Here is a 15,592-nt window from a genome sequence, read left to right on the forward strand (position 1 = left end):
CGAGGTCTCGGTTAGTATGTGTAGTGGGCGCGCTTGAAAGGGAAAGATTATTTTTGACAGAAATATCTATCATAGAAAAGAGCTTATTGTTCTAGGTATCAGTGTTTCAACTCATTCCGTTCTACTTCCGTTCTACAATCGAATGTCGACAAAAGATAATTGAAACTTCTCTTGTCGAGCATTTTTTGGTGCTCGTCATTAACCCGCCGTTGGAAGCTGATTATTGTACCTAGAGAGTGGCTCTGTCTCAGACCTGGTATTTACTACCTAATCGGAATATCGTAATCACTGATCACCTTTGAGCTTGTCCACAATCTTGGAAAAAAGACCATTCTTCTCTATAGGTGATTAGAAGAACCTATGCCCTGCCTACCCCGCAAAAGGGCAAAAAACAGACCTCATAGTCAGATAGACAATGGTGCCCAGACTTGTTCCTTATTCTACAATGAATATCTGGTCATTGAGACAGGAATCGACCGTGTAATCACTATGCAGCCTTATGTACTCCAAATTGGAGACAGGGATGCTGCTGATCTCCAAACGATTAATTACTAATGTCAACCATTCTCCATACCCGGGCCGAGGTCCCCGGGACGCACGAAAGGGATCTCCCACGTCCAATTACACATAAAGTCTGGCCTGTGCAGCTGGATTTTGAAACATATCTACAAGTCATCTTTGTATAACCGCTTGATCCATAATTCCCTCTTGCCAAGTGCTTGACTGTGATTCCATCATCCTCACTGTCCAAGCCTCGGTTATCGATAAGAACGAGCATCCCCGCACGAACCAACAATAAGCGGCTTCATTCATTTCTCAACTTGACCAAAGACATACCGACCTCAATAGAGAGCAAAATGTCCAAGGCAGTATATATTTCAACCATTGATGGCAAGCCCGGCAAGCCGGGCCAGGTCTACTATCCGCTTACACTGCGAACCCTGCCCCAGCCTTCCCCGCAAGGGCGAGAGCTGCTCGTGAAGCTGACCGCCGCCTCCCTCAACCACCGAGACCTCTTCCTCCGCCAGCACCTATACCCCGGCGTGACATTCGATGTTCCTCTCCTCGCAGACGGGGTTGGAATTGTGGTTGGTGCGGGCCCTAATGTGTCGAATGCCGACAAATGGCAGGGCAAACGCGTCATTCTGAACCCAGGCGTTGGCTGGAAAGACTGTCCCGATGGACCAGAGGAGGCAACTGGATACCGAATTATGGGAGGCACCAAGTTCTATGATAAGGGTACTCTGCAGGAGTATATTACTATTGATGAATCGGAGGTCGAAGAGGCGCCCGCTCACCTCTCCGACGCGGAGGCTGCGGCCTTGCCCCTGGTGGGTTTGACTGGATGGCGAGCCCTGGTCTCCAAGGCTGGCGAGAGAAATACCAAGGACGGCGCTGCCATTTTGATCACCGGTATTGGCGGTGGTGTTGCATTGATGGTGCTCCGATTTGCGGTCGCTCGTGGAGCTCATGTCTTCGTGACGAGCTCTAGCCAGGAGAAGATCCAGAAGGCTATTGAGCTTGGCGCTGCTGGTGGCGTGAGCTATAAAGAAGATGGATGGGATAAGAAGCTGCTGGGTATGCTTCCTTCTGGCAAGAAGAACTTTGACGCCATCATCGACGGTGCTGGCGGCGATTCGATTGAGAAGTCTGCTCGGCTGCTCAAGGTGAGTTGACTGATCATCTGGCGACAATGCTTACAGGCAACTGCAATGTTCGAGGCTTGTGACTGACGATAATGAATAGGCTGGTGGTGTTCTCTCTGTTTATGGCATGACCGTCTCCCCCAAGATGCCATTCACGATGCAGACTGTGCTGAAGAACATCGATGTCCGTGGATCCACAATGGGATCACGAAAGGAGTTCAAGGAGATGGTCGACTTTGTGGCTGCCGAGAAGATTCAACCTGTTGTATCGAGAGTACTCAAGACCGACATTGACGACCTGGCTGCCATAGACGGACTCTTCGAGGACATGAAGCACGGCAAGCAATTTGGGAAACTGGTTATCGAATTTGGAAAGCATGCAGGCAGCAAGCTGTAAATCTAGCAGAATAAGATCATGACCCATTGATGAGATAAATGAACATGAACTTTAAGAAGCTCCATCAAGGCTCGAGTTTGGCGGGTGCCAACGAGTGTGGCTCCTTCCTTTGCCTGCACTTTTGTCGTCGCCAGACATCAAGAGATTCTCCTGCCTTTGCCTTTGCCTAGATTCCTCTATTCAAGCTGCTCACTCCAATCCGTTCACGTATCCCATCACAGTGAGCCGGTTGCATTCAACCCCATTCTTTCATATATTGCACAGCCCTTCATCCACCAGTTTCCGTCGGCTTCCATTTCATCATGGCCACCGAGAGCAAGTCTCGTTCGATGAAACCACCCGGCTTACAGTCTCGAGGTACTGCTTCGACGCAGCTGATGCCTGGAAGTCTTGTCTCCCCGCCATATAATTCTTGTGCTTGGTACGAAAAAGAAAATTTAGTATGTATCACCGACATCGACAACAGGACCATATCTTACAAAATACCAACTTTGATTATTCAGAGTCGTGCCCAAGCAGCACTGCACATGTCCAACGAGAACCTTGCTTGCCGTCTTGCAAAGCTGAAGGTCAATGCCGGTCGCCTCCAGCGCGAGCTCTTCCTCCTCCAGCGGCACATCAAAGAATTCCAATGCCCTCTATTCGAAACCTACGAGGCGGATATATTGACTCGTCTCATCGACGTTGTCCATGCTCATCAGGACAAAAAGATGATGGGAGGAACCGCCATCAGCTCCGAGAGTATCGCGGAGCGTGAGATCATCTCACGCGCGTATATCAATGCCTCGAAGCAGGTTCAGGAGGAGACCATAGAAAAGCTTGGTCTCTCAAGCCAGCACTATCAGGCGATCCGTCGGTACGAAGAGGTAAGAAAGTGCATCCCACTCTCCAGAGCGCTCGCAATGGCATGGGATTTCGGAGAAATAGAACATCGCATGCCTGCCTGTGCTTACACATATAGCAGGTCGCAGCATATCGCAGCCCAAATCCATTCCAAACCGAAGCGCCCTTTGCGAGATGGCTGCTTGAGAAGAAGGACATCCTACCGGGGAAGTATGCCTTCTGGTCGAAGCTATACCCCATCTGCTACGGCCGCTCAGTTGAGCAGAGCTCTACCATCCTTTGAGCGACTCTCAATAACCTCTCTTCCACACGATCTGGTATATTCCGGAGTTTGGGCAGGGCACAAAGAAATCGGGCATTCATGGAATACTGGCGTTATGCAGGGACAAGTCAGGACACGCCATCATCTTTGGGACTACCTCTGGCGATTATCGTCCTGCATTGGCTTTTCTTTTTTCTGTCTTTCGGTCAGCGACAGTCCTTGCTTCATTTTAGCTTGACATGTATACAGCAGATATCCTCAGGCGCCCAGTGGCAACTTCAACAGTTCGCAGACCGCTTCGACATTTGCAGTTTCTGATGACCTCCAGCTTCGATAGTCAGTGTCGACGTCTACGCCCACCTGGAACATCCTCTGGTAACCAGTAGTTCACATAGGCTCAGGCGGCAGCTCATGTTTCTTCTCGGCAGATAGATCGACCCAGATAAGCTGTTACTGTTACATCGGCTCCAAACTCAGACCTAAGCGAGAGAAAAAAGAAAATAAAGCTTCAGACCGCTAGAACATCAAAAATCAGTGTCATCGCTATAACCACATCTTATTCGCGTAGGGCTACGTCGATCAGGCCAACCTAGCGTCCAGCTAAAGGCCAAATTATCCATCTCAAAAATAAAATAAAATAAAATAAAGGGGAACCCGCTTTGGCTGGTTCTTATTGAGCGCCGTTACGCTGCCGAGTAACTTAACTAAGCCGAAAGCTATTTTGATCAACCAAGCAAAAAGCATAACCAACTCCCATGCCCTAAATCTGCGAAAAACACAAGGCCCAAATCTAAGACCATCAACTGTCACCGTTGCAGGCGATCTTGCCAAACCCCCCTTCCCCCCCCCAGATATCCGGCTAAAAAAGGGAAGTTTTGAGTTCGTTCCCACTGGCTAAGAATAGACCTAAGCTTGCTGGCCGCTTTCCCCCTATTCCTCTTTGGGGATCGAGTGAGACAGACAGATGTCTCACGAGTCTCACAACTCAAGCCCAGTTGAGCTTTGCATGAATTTGCAGGCGACTGGTGAATCACGGCGAAGGAGTGTCGTGACCTATTAGTCAAGCAGTGCCCCGTGCCTACCTTAGGGTTATCCAGAAAAGCACCATGGTGAAGCCCAAGAACAAGTCTCAGTTGGTCGTGCATCCGATTCAGGGTCCCCGATTCGTTCCGGCTCGGTTAGGTTCCGAAGCCTCACGTTTGGCTTTCACGGTTTTTTAATACTTGCGATATACTACTGGTGATGATGTTGACGTCGATATGCAAAGGCCTGCTGAGGAGACAATGGTCCATTACCAAATGTATACAGTTTAGGCGAGAGTCCTGCACCACTCAACGCACAAAGTACCCAATAATAGCTCCTCTGATAGATCTTTTTCCTTCTTCCATCTAGTGTCCCCGCTTCGTTGTTTTTACCTCTTCAAGCATGAGAAAGGCTTATGTAAAGGGCACTAAAGATGGACAAAGAACTGACCCTGTTACCCGATTCGTACTTCGCAGGGCCGTGCGAGTGCATTATTGTATAGCCAGTCCTATTGGACGGTGCACTTCCTTTGCTATGAATACTCCTGGAGCTGTCAAAGCCGAGGTTCAAGCACAGACTTGGCACCAATTATTCCGTCTCGTAGACACCTTCGGAGAAGAAGCTGGAATGGAGCCAGAGATGGGGACTGGCTGGAACTGCTGCCTACCTTGGCAGAAAGGTTCAATGAACTTGGCAACTTGAACGGTGCACAAGCAGGCCCCAGAATAACGAGGGTCAGTGGATCATCATTCCACCAGCCATGTTCGCTGGGAGAAAGATGTGGTGGGCGCCTTTTCGAGAGTCAGTTCAAGCTACTGTACGGGATGGTTACTGTTGTTGGTAGGAGTCGGGGTCCCATGGAAGAGGCAAACGTGCGAAAAGAAAAAAAGTGGGTTGTGGATGCTCGGGTCCGACAGGAATACGGAGTAGAGAAGGAGCTAAACTCATCCTGAGCTCAAAGTGATGGGATAGGAGAGCATGCCACGGCCAACACCCCATAGTAAACGCTGTCATTGGACAACTGTAACAGCGCACACCGCGGACCGAGTAGCGGGCTTCCTCGATCTGGTATAGAGGCAGGAGGACGTGCAGGAGAAAGGACGGACTCCGGAGTAGATTTGCATCCCGAGGGCCCGACAGGTGAGTTGGAAGGATTTGGAAGTTGCCCTATGTATCAGGAATCATTTTTTATTTGCTGTCACGCTGTGGGCTATTGCACGTCTCCACTGCGAGGATCGGTTAGCTTGATTTTTCTGGTAGAATGCGGAAAATCTGCTCCACCACGTTTTCCTGTGCAGCGGGAGAACATCGCGCCGTCTCTTATCGATCTTTGGGCGCGATCTTGGGTGTGGATGCGTGAAGAGTGTTAGAAATGCGGAACCACATCTCCCATTGATTCCGTGGTTTCGGGCGGTAGTACAACTGCCTTTGATGGAGATTGGAGATTGGATCAGAGCAGCCTTAGCATGCTGGTTATGTCAGCGTTTGATTGAGGGATCAGCGACACAGACCGAGAGTTCGCTTCAGACCTGTTTCGATGCGTTTCGACAAGGCAATCCTGGTTCCAACGAGCTTTTTTTTCTCCTTCTGGGGATGCTTCGGCTTAAAGAAGTGTTAAAATTCTTGAATTCATTGAACTTGAAACGGCCGTAGCTCGGCGGACGTTTCAACCGCGGCCGATCAAAGCCGATCGCGAACTGATTGAGGGTCATCAATCGGGCAGACGACGCCAAAGTTTATTTTCTTCTCATTTTGTTACTAGCTTCTAGAAGTCGGTAAATTCTATCAAAATTTGGTCGGGTAATTTGTTTTGGATTTGTTAGTCTGGTTTTGGGACACTTTCTTGGTGTGAACTCTCTCCGCAAGTTGTTGTACCGCCCGCAGGGATATATATCCTGACGCATGGTATGCCGATCAATCTCGTGCCGATGTCACCCTACAACCATCGGCGTATCAATAACCCGAACATGGAATTGACATGAAGCAGGATCATAAGATCCCAACTCATTAGGTGCGGGACTTGAGTGATGTCAAATTGATATACATTGTTAAAAGCGCGATGGTTGCCCACTCCTAAATCGGATCGATACTTGCAGTTAGCTGTATGGAGTTAGTCAATGTTCACCTCACAATGGAATGGTGGAAAGAGAAGAAAATGATGGATTTAATGTTTCACTTCCCCTGAGCTATCCATATTTATCCTCTAACCATAAATAAACACGCCCCATAAGGAAGGTCAATATGCTTACGCGTGCTGCCACTTATTTTAACTTCTTTAACTTCTTGCTAGCGTGCCCTAAAACTCGAACTGGGAACTGGGGCGTGGAAGAGTTAGGCTCAGCGACGCCCCAGCCAGAGCAAAGATTGACACAAACCTAGTACAGTAGTGAAATATCGAGCCAGAATCGGAGGACAGAAGGGAAGCTGGAGCTGGAGCTCTCAACTCCATGTGGGCGGTAGCGTCTTTTCTGGCACCACCGTTCCCACCAACTAGCCCACGCTCTGAGCATGATTTGCACGCATTTCCTTTCGGTTTCTAACCAGGATCTGGATAGGATCGTCCCTGTTGAAGCGGGTGGCGCCAGGCCCACAAGCTGAACTGACTTTGAATAATCGTATCTCTAAGTATATCTCAAGAATTCCGGTGAAACCCCTCCTATGGCCTTCCTCACAGTGAAACACTCAACACCGACAGGGTACGGTCGTGAATTGAGTTGCAATAAGGGGCAGATAAACAAGTCACGATGTCGGCTCATGCCCGGGCCGTGGAGGACTACCATTCCAGGGCCAAGTTGGTGACATCGATGTAAGTTCGTTTGACATGCACTATCAAACTAGTTGACGACTGGCGATATGACTGTCATCACACGTAAGGTCATCAATATTGCTGTAATTTCCACCACAGAATGAAGAGATTCTCTCAACTACGATTGGAGTTCATCGAAACGTACTGGAGGAGTTAGATGACGGGCCATGCCCCCATCTCCTTTAAAGTCGACCATCGATATCAACAATCGAAGTCCAACTTTGGGAGAAAGTAGGCGGCGCATCCCCAATCAACCGGAAATCGCCCGGTTGATAGAACTACGTATCATTAATGGCTTGCAACGAGTGGTCTCTATTACCCCAAATTAGGATTTAACGAATGTTTTTCCCAGCCAAGCTAGCACTAAACAGACAAGGAGGGAGCTTTGCCTAGAGGAGGACAGAAGGGGATTCATGGGCATATTATTCTCCGGACGGACCGAATTCTTATGATGTCTCTGGAAACAGCCATGTCAAATGGTGAAGCTTGGAACTCACTACCAGCGCCCGGGTCCCATAAAGACCACTCGAGCGAGATGCACCCCTCAGAGAAACCTGGGTAGATATGTTCCCACGTCATCTCATCTTCCAGAGAAGAGCTGGCTAACCTGCAAACCAGACTATCAGTGAGGTCAAGCCTCAAGGCCCCCCCATCTCAAAGCCAATAGAAAGTACCATGAGCTGTAAGATGTGGCTGAGCAAATCGAGTTGCTAGCCTCGACAATGATGTCGAGGGACCCACTGTGTGCCATAGAAGTTGGTGCGTATTGTGAAATGAACATGAGCCAGCAAGCTACTGACAACTAATGCTGCAGATGCTCACATTCCTCCCATCACCCCTTGAGATGGAGCCTGCAATCATAGAGCGTCACAGACCACAATTCTGTCGTTTGACTCGGGCACAAAAGCAGTAAGGGTTCTTACTAGGGTAGATCATGGTTTCAGTCCAACTACGGCAGCCGCCACTCTCCCATTCGGATTTCGATGCAAGGCTTCCGCGGGGGAGGGCGTTGAAAATCATTATTGAGAATAAGATTAAGATCGATCTCCCTTGAAAACTTGATTGGCAGTCCGTTCAAAGTACTCTGCCATATTGCTATTGTACGGGGGAGAGAGAGTATGGCGTATGCAGGTACAAAGCAATGGAGATGACTACTTCATAGATACGCCCCAGCCATCTCGATTTTGGAATTATATAATTTGAATAGCCTTCTTACCCCGTGCCTGCGTAGCACGAAATGCTATAATAATTGCTGTACATATTGTCTTGCAGCAAACAGTAAAATTAAGTTAACAGGCATGACAATAGTGCCAACGACTAACCTTGTGGGTGGAGCATCATGAAGTTACTAACAATAACGCTAATCCGGGCTCGCCGTATGTTTGCAACAATTAGGCAGGAGCCCCATCCCCATGATCAAACTAAATCCTTCACTAGATAATTGCTTTCTCTATTCATACCGCGTACAAAAATACAGAGAAAGAATAGCCTCCGTACTCCATATTAGCCTTAATTCGGGAACAAGCACACTGCACCGCACTATCACTACGGAGAAACCTCTAAGAAGGTTGATGCTCCGAAAACCTGAAGGGTTTGTACTAAGTTGGAAGAGCGGATCCGCCTTTGTTTTTCTGCTCTTCCCTTTTCATCTAGTCTGATGATCTTGACCAGTGGAACGGCCAGCGGAAACTGGGAACTGTACTCCGTACAAGCCGGGCGAATCGGGATATTTTTGTACCTGGGCGGATAATGGTGCAAATCGCGATCGGAAGGGTGATTGTTCAATTACCGTCGATGGTTTGAAGGGGCCTTTTTCGGGGTTGACTTTTTCTTCTCTTGCTCCAGGTGGTTGGTGGTGGGTAGAGTCCCAAGCCCCGAAGATTGGACGATCAGAGGATCCGAGGAGCAAACGCCCTTGGAACCGAGGGATGGTCTATCCGGCTTGGAGATCAAACACTAACTTGTTAACCGTGTACTTGCCTTGATCAATTGGTCGGCCTCATCACGGAGTAATTAAATTGAATTTACAAGGGATGGGAATCTGATACCGAGGGGGTTATCACCACACCACCCTACTGGCCCTTCTCTCCTTGCCGGGAGGGGGTTGGGAGTTAATTGCTGGAGATGAAGGTTTAATCTAAGCATCTGATTCAGGAAGAGACTTGATTGCAAACAGCTACCCAAACAAAACAATTATTTGATCATCACTACGAAAGAGATAAACCCCTACGGAGTCTTGAACAGAGAGTGACCGTCGTGAAGGGGGTGAAAGAGAGATGGAGGACCTCCCACTAACTAGCCGTCTATAGCCAGCGATTAATCATTGGCGATCGAAAGGATCCCAAGTTTCGGGCGACGGATTTCGCTGATCATTGCGATCCACCAGTCGCTTTGACCCGACCACGGAGAAGCGCAGGAAGCGCAGGATTATTGCCGTAGCCAACCGTATTTCGTATAGTAATATGGAATTATAGTAGCCTAGCAGGGACCAAGGACCGACCGGACCGACTACCACTCCAGGACTTCATCCATACTCTGAATTGGGTCAATAGTCATTAGAAATACATAACTTGGATCCAGCACAGCGCCCAGCCCGAGAAACTCCACCACGACCCAGGATTTTCACCAATTCCACTGCACACAATGCTCCCTCTTTCAGTATAACCCGGTGTCCACTACGGCCGTCTTGAACGTGGCAAAATCGCGGAGTTGGGAACCAGATGGTTGCTCCGAGTGGGTGCACCCCATTGTACGAGAGGGACATTGGATCCATCGCCTGTCAGGGTCTCTTTTCTCTCATTGTTTGCATGAATGCAAGAAAGGGGTCCTCGGCATCGTGGTGGCTGGTGATGGGCACTGCACCCCGAACCGTTAAGCTTGGTTCGCGAGATCTACTAGTGAAGAATATTCGCCGGAGTCGTGTAGTTAAAACCATAGTGATAGGAGAGAACTTTGAGAAAAGTAGTCAAAAGTCTAATATGATTGGACTAACCGGCGCGAGGGAGGCGGTCGCCAACTGCAGCTTGTCCCTTTCGCGAAGAGATCTGCAATCCTTACCTGCAAATGACCTCATTTAGGGTTCGAATCCGTCTCTTGTTTAAGGGAGAATATCTTTTATACTCGGAACCCTTGCTGCGTGGGACGGGTACCTTCCAATCTTTTCTTCCGCTGACTGTACAGACTTTCGGGCGCGTTGCGAAATCAGATTGTTGGCACCAGCCACACACCCCTTGGGAAGATTAACCTCTGTAGGTGGACTGGCCCCAGCCAGTTGATCATCGCTCCTCAATGGGAGATTTGTACTAGTCTAGTCCTATATAGATAGTTTGATTACAGTCCCTCGATAAAGAACTATATGTTCATGCAAGACTCGATACTCGGGTAATTCCATCTCGAGGATCGCCGTCTGGCGCCGTCTGGGGGACCGCCACGATCGACAGAACCAGGGTTAGTTGCGCGTGAGCCGTTAAGATAGCAATTAATTGGGCTCTGCGGCGCGTCCAGGGTGGTGGTTGCAGCAGCTTCGCTTTTCATTAACATAATGGGCAGAATACGAACTGGCAGGCGAATACGAGGGTCCTGAATAACTCAAAAACCGAGCCAAAACGTGTTGGTACCGTACAGCGCTTGTCAGTGCTTACATACATACGATGTACTGAGTTCCGCACGTTCTGGAAATAGAAATGAGTGCAGCGTGCAGAGTGCACACAGTGCGGCGAACGAGCAAGGTCGCAGTGCAGAGTGGGAATGATACCGTTTCGTTGGCAGGGATCGAGGGGTGGACACAGGGATCCCGTCAGGGTTTGGTGCAGTGGGGCGAGGTTGGGTTTTCAAGGTTGGAGGTTGGCGATTATTGGAGGTTGGGTGGTGAGAAAGGCCAACACGAACTGAAGAGGGTTTAGGGCGCTTGGCCAGCCTCCAATCACGATCGCCTATACCCTTGCATCGTCAGGCCACCGGGTCCCGTGAGCTGTAAGGTGTACTATGTTTAGATGTTGAGCCTTTTCCCTCGCGATTTTTGTTTTGGTGGTTTCTGCCCTGCGACACTGCGAATGGGACGTGAGTTTGGATGGACACCACTGGATTTCTGATTTTATACTTGGACATAGATGTAGGGTTCTACGTGAGGACACTCCATAGCAACTGGCTTCATTAGCGGAAGGATCCGTACGGACGTATGCTTTTGCCAACGGAATGTTCTGGCGATCAGATGGTCACCGCTCCTTCGAAGAAGAAGAGCAAGAGTTGTCCTTTTGCCTGGTTAGTCCTAGCCCCGACATCTAACCAATCTGACGAACAACGAAAGACTCCGTACCGTGAAGCTCGGACAAAACCAACATTAGGGTCACCCAAGGGGAGGGCACACCTCCTCAAGGTTTATGCCCTTGCTCAAAGGGGAAATATCCGGGGTTTGCAAGTAAACATTCGGGGAGATGTGTAGCGAGAGCCGGTGTGATGTAAATGCCGTCCTTGGTCGCAAAAAAGCAAAAAATAAAAGGTCATACAGTACATCCACCACCTCGTGTGTCATTATTCTCAATCGATGTATCCGCTATGTACCCCGTAGATGTAGGTTATCACGACTCCTCCTCGAGGGGGCGTCCTGCGCGTGAGGGATGGAATACATAATGGATGACCCGCATGATGGCATAGAGACCCACGAGGCCAGTGAAAGGAAGGGTGCTGGTCGGCCGAGCCGGCGATGGAAGGGGGAGAACGACGTGAAGAGCCAATGAGTGTGGCTGAGGCGATCCTTCGAGTGGAGACTGATCCCTTTGTCAAGGAGCGAATGCCTCAAAGATCAGAATAGCCGGGAGGATCAGGATCTGGAGATCGCGATGGGGAGCAAAGAAAGAGATATCGTCGAGAGGGTCAGATGTGACTAGTGGATGATTAATTGTGAATAATGAACAAGTAACATAAACACTCGATTTATTCAAGCTGGAAAATACTGGGCAATGGACATGCAGGGTCTTCTGCCCCCGTTGAGGGTGGCTTGAGCGGAGGAGAAAAAGCGTGGGAGAGGAGGCTTGGCTTGGAGAACATCCTCCACCAGTTTGGCGTTGACCCAAGGGACGCGCCCTGTCCTCTCGCCAAGCCCCCCCAAAGATTCAAGTTCCAAAGTCCCTGCTCCGACGTCCAAGGCAAGGGCTAATTGTACTGGGAGCTTCCCTCCGCCAGGACCTCGCTTCTAGCACCGCGAAAGCAACTAAGTTCTCAGTTCCTAACAGTTGCTCTCCGAGGCTCCGGATAATACCTTCGAGCGGCACGCAACAACCGGGATCTGACAAAAGGGGCTAAGGCGCTCTCAGCTTAGGCTGGGAGCTAAAGCTGGTGAGGAGACATTATTGCTACTAATTATATCAGCAGGTCAGCAAGTTTGACAATGCTGATTGGTAGCCAATCCTACCGTAGGATAGCCTCCGAAGACCGATGAGATCGGTGATTGGGCGCTGTTGGCAGGAAGAAAGAGCTGCTGCTGACCTGGATAGCGTTACAATCTTTCCGTCGCTTGTTCCATTGTTTTTACGTAGCTAGTGCCTGGCCTTACAGTAGTACTGTACTCCGTAAATCCGATCTGTGATGACGAGGAGCTGTCCTGGAGGCTGGGCTATGTCAACGGCATTGGATCGGATAAGTGAGGATAATTCGGTAGTTTGAGTTATACTGCCGTTAGTTGATGAAGTCATTCATTCTGATTTTGTTCACTAACTAGTTAGTTGTGATCATCATTATTCACTCAAGATCCTGCTCCCTGCCCATGGTTCTATTCCCTTTGCTCTGCTTTTTTCACCACCTGCCGGTCAACCTTTCATGGGCTCCACTTTTCCTCGCGGCGCAGGGCGCCAGATTGGTGTTTATTCCGAGTCGCGTTCACTTCCATGCTCTTCCATTTTTCTTCAGTCGTATTACTACAATCCCGTATTTTAGTATTTCTTGTACCCATGGTCATTTTCTTGGCTATCCCAATTGACAGATATGAAGCAGATTTGATTGAAATTTTCTATCATCTTTGGAGCGCCCGGGTCCCAGGGTTGCTTGGTCTTGGTATTGGAAAGATGGAGTTGATTGAGTAAAAGAAATCACAACGGCGCCAGACAAGCCATGGCTGACCAAGGAGATCTTTGCGATCTGCCCGGTCGGACGCCTCGGAACGGTACCTCCGACGCTGTTTAGTGGCTTCCCGAGGCGCTTTTTTTGGAAGTACCACTGTGGATGTCCTAGGTAAATTATGTAGACGGTACTTGTCTGTGATGAGGATTCGGGACATATACAAAGTAGTCCATGATATGTACGGTATCCCCTGTCCACGGCCTATCCTAGATGAGGCTATTTCATGGATCAGAAGGTTGTCAGGTCAGTATGGAAATGGATCAATGTACCATACACAATGTCTACCTCGCTCGGATGACGGTCGTTCCACCTTCGATACCCTGGACCGTGTCACTCGATCATTCGGTCAGGATTTCTTACGATAAAGTACAGGCAGAAAACTATACGATCTAGGTATCGCTGGACTATATCTCCTGGCCAAATAGATCATGTCTGAGGTATAGATTGGCAACTCGGTGCTTCCATACACAGTAGTTAGCTATAGTTAACTAAATGTAAATTTTACGAGCATTCAAAAATCAAGTATGACGCTGCAAAGCGGTTATATGCCCCCCCGTTCCCTCGATATCGGTTACTCTGTGCATCCCCCGCCACGATTTCCCGCTAGTCGGTACGTCGTTCAGTCGGGCTGGGGCGAAGGGTGGACCAACCTAGGGCTGCCTAAAAAGAATATTTGGATTTTTAAATTTTTTTTGACTCCCATGTCCCATCCCCTCCCAATATTCATAAAATAATTATATTCTGATAAATCATAGAAATCCATGATCAATTTTCCATTTCCCCCCCTTCTTATTTTTGGCACCATGCCCAACTAGGAGAAGCATAGGAGTCCCGAGACTCCACAGCTCGTGGCCTTAGTGGCCCTGCCCACACTTGTCCACCCTTCCCAGGCTTCCCACCCCCCCAGTAGTACTAGTACGTCCTACGGACAGTCCCAGTGCCCACCCGAGAAGAGTATAGCCCGGAGGAATTGCACTCTGACCTGCCCGACCAGACTGCTAATAATAATCCATCGCTCGTATATGACCTTTGCTTTTAACCCTTTGCCATCCTTGCTTCGCTTCCCTTTCCCCTCCTCTCCTCTCCTCCCCTTCCTCTTTGAAATATTTCCTTATTTCCAAGGACTCTTTTTATGATGACACCTTGAAGGTCTCAACACATTCGCTCTCCCACGTTCGCTCTTACGCTCGCTATCTGCTGCTACGAGAATCACGTTCGCTACGTTACTACTTTATTTTTTTTTCAGGCTACTTGAAGATAAGATCCTGGACTGGAACCCTCGAAAACCAAACCTCTTATCGGAATCTGTCTCCCAAAAAAAGGAAGAAAGAAGAAGGATAAGAAGAAGAAGGACAAGAAGAACGGAGAACGCAGGAACTGGTTATAACCTGAATTTTCATTAATATTTAATTATTGGCGACAACAATCATTCGCCCTTGGGATCGTCAGGGAAATTCCTCATTTGCCAGGACGACTCTTGAGCTCTCGGAGATTGTGTCAGTCGAAACGCAGTCGCGGTTCGTTTGCGACTGTGAATTTTTGTTTTCAATTTCCCCTACTCGTCGACGACCTCTCGTGTAGACGCCGTTTGTTCCGACAGTATCAAAAGCGCGGGCAATCTACGATATACGACCAACCCACCATCTTCAACACCTCGAGAGATATCTCGGCCATTCGCTCTCGCTCGCCCACTCGTTCTAGATCGCCAGAGAACCTCTTGATTCGTCTCTGGAATTTCCGATTTATCGAGCCATTTAGTGAATCGACTGTCTCGGCTGAGAGCACCTTGGATCATCCAATCTATTGGAAAGGTCTCGGACGGAAACTACCTTTTGGGCTCCTTTTTGGTACTGGCTCTGCAGTATTGAACTATCAAGATCAGGTTAGTCGCCAAAACAGAGTTAATCTCCTGGATTACCTGCATTGATCTGCATCCTTCTTTTTTTCTCCCCTTCCCTCCTTTGCCCCTCCTTCCCTGAGCCCACGGTCTCACTCCTTCCCCCCTCGTGCCTTGCATCCTTTCCTATCTGGGGGAGCCATGTTCCAGATGTTCCATCTCCTTGCAGTCACGGACCCTGTCGACGGGATCATGACCCCGTTGGATCATAGCCAACGAGCCTCCGGGAGATGATGAGCGTCGTTGAACCCGGCCGGCTCGACTTCCCCGTCTGCTATCATTTTCGATAGTGCTGGTTCCCCTTGAGAGAGGGTCGTCATTTCATCTCATCTTATTGCATTGGAGCTCATCTCGGCTGAAGTGTTTGTTATTGACTCTTCTCCTTTCGTCCAGCTTGTTTCGTCACGGATCTTGCATATTAGGCCACACGGACGACGTCAAAGTGTCCAAGGGGCATTCAATTTTTTGTCTTTTGATTCTGAATCACCTGGTGAGTTTCATCCCACTCCCCCCTGTCTTCCATCATTGGGCCTTGGGCATCCTGTTTTGGCTTTTGGCTCTTTGGGTTCTGGATCTTGGGAGCTTTGGGCGTCGTTGTTGATGA

General features: G+C 49.1%; 2 protein-coding genes across 2 annotated transcripts; both read left to right on the forward strand.

Moving 5' to 3' along the window:
- Positions 1 to 857: 857 nt before the first annotated feature.
- On the forward strand, positions 858 to 2,043 carry N7458_001988 (putative alcohol dehydrogenase; the record flags this gene model as incomplete). Its single annotated transcript, XM_056905371.1, has 2 exons — positions 858 to 1,667; positions 1,747 to 2,043. The coding sequence occupies 2 exons, from the start codon at positions 858 to 860 to the stop codon at positions 2,041 to 2,043; spliced, it is 1,107 nt and encodes a 368-aa protein (XP_056769478.1).
- A 302-nt stretch (positions 2,044 to 2,345) lies between these two features.
- Positions 2,346 to 3,169, forward strand: N7458_001989 (uncharacterized protein; the record flags this gene model as incomplete). The annotated part of the gene is made up of 3 exons (XM_056905372.1): positions 2,346 to 2,483; positions 2,547 to 2,909; positions 3,005 to 3,169. 3 exons carry the CDS (start codon positions 2,346 to 2,348, stop codon positions 3,167 to 3,169), a joined length of 666 nt encoding a protein of 221 aa, XP_056769479.1.
- Positions 3,170 to 15,592: the final 12,423 nt, after the last annotated feature.

Source organism: Penicillium daleae (assembly GCF_028827525.1).
Source record: "Penicillium daleae strain IBT 16125 chromosome Unknown utg000002l_segment0_segment0, whole genome shotgun sequence".
In the NCBI taxonomy this organism is placed as follows: Eukaryota; Fungi; Ascomycota; class Eurotiomycetes; order Eurotiales; family Aspergillaceae; genus Penicillium; species Penicillium daleae.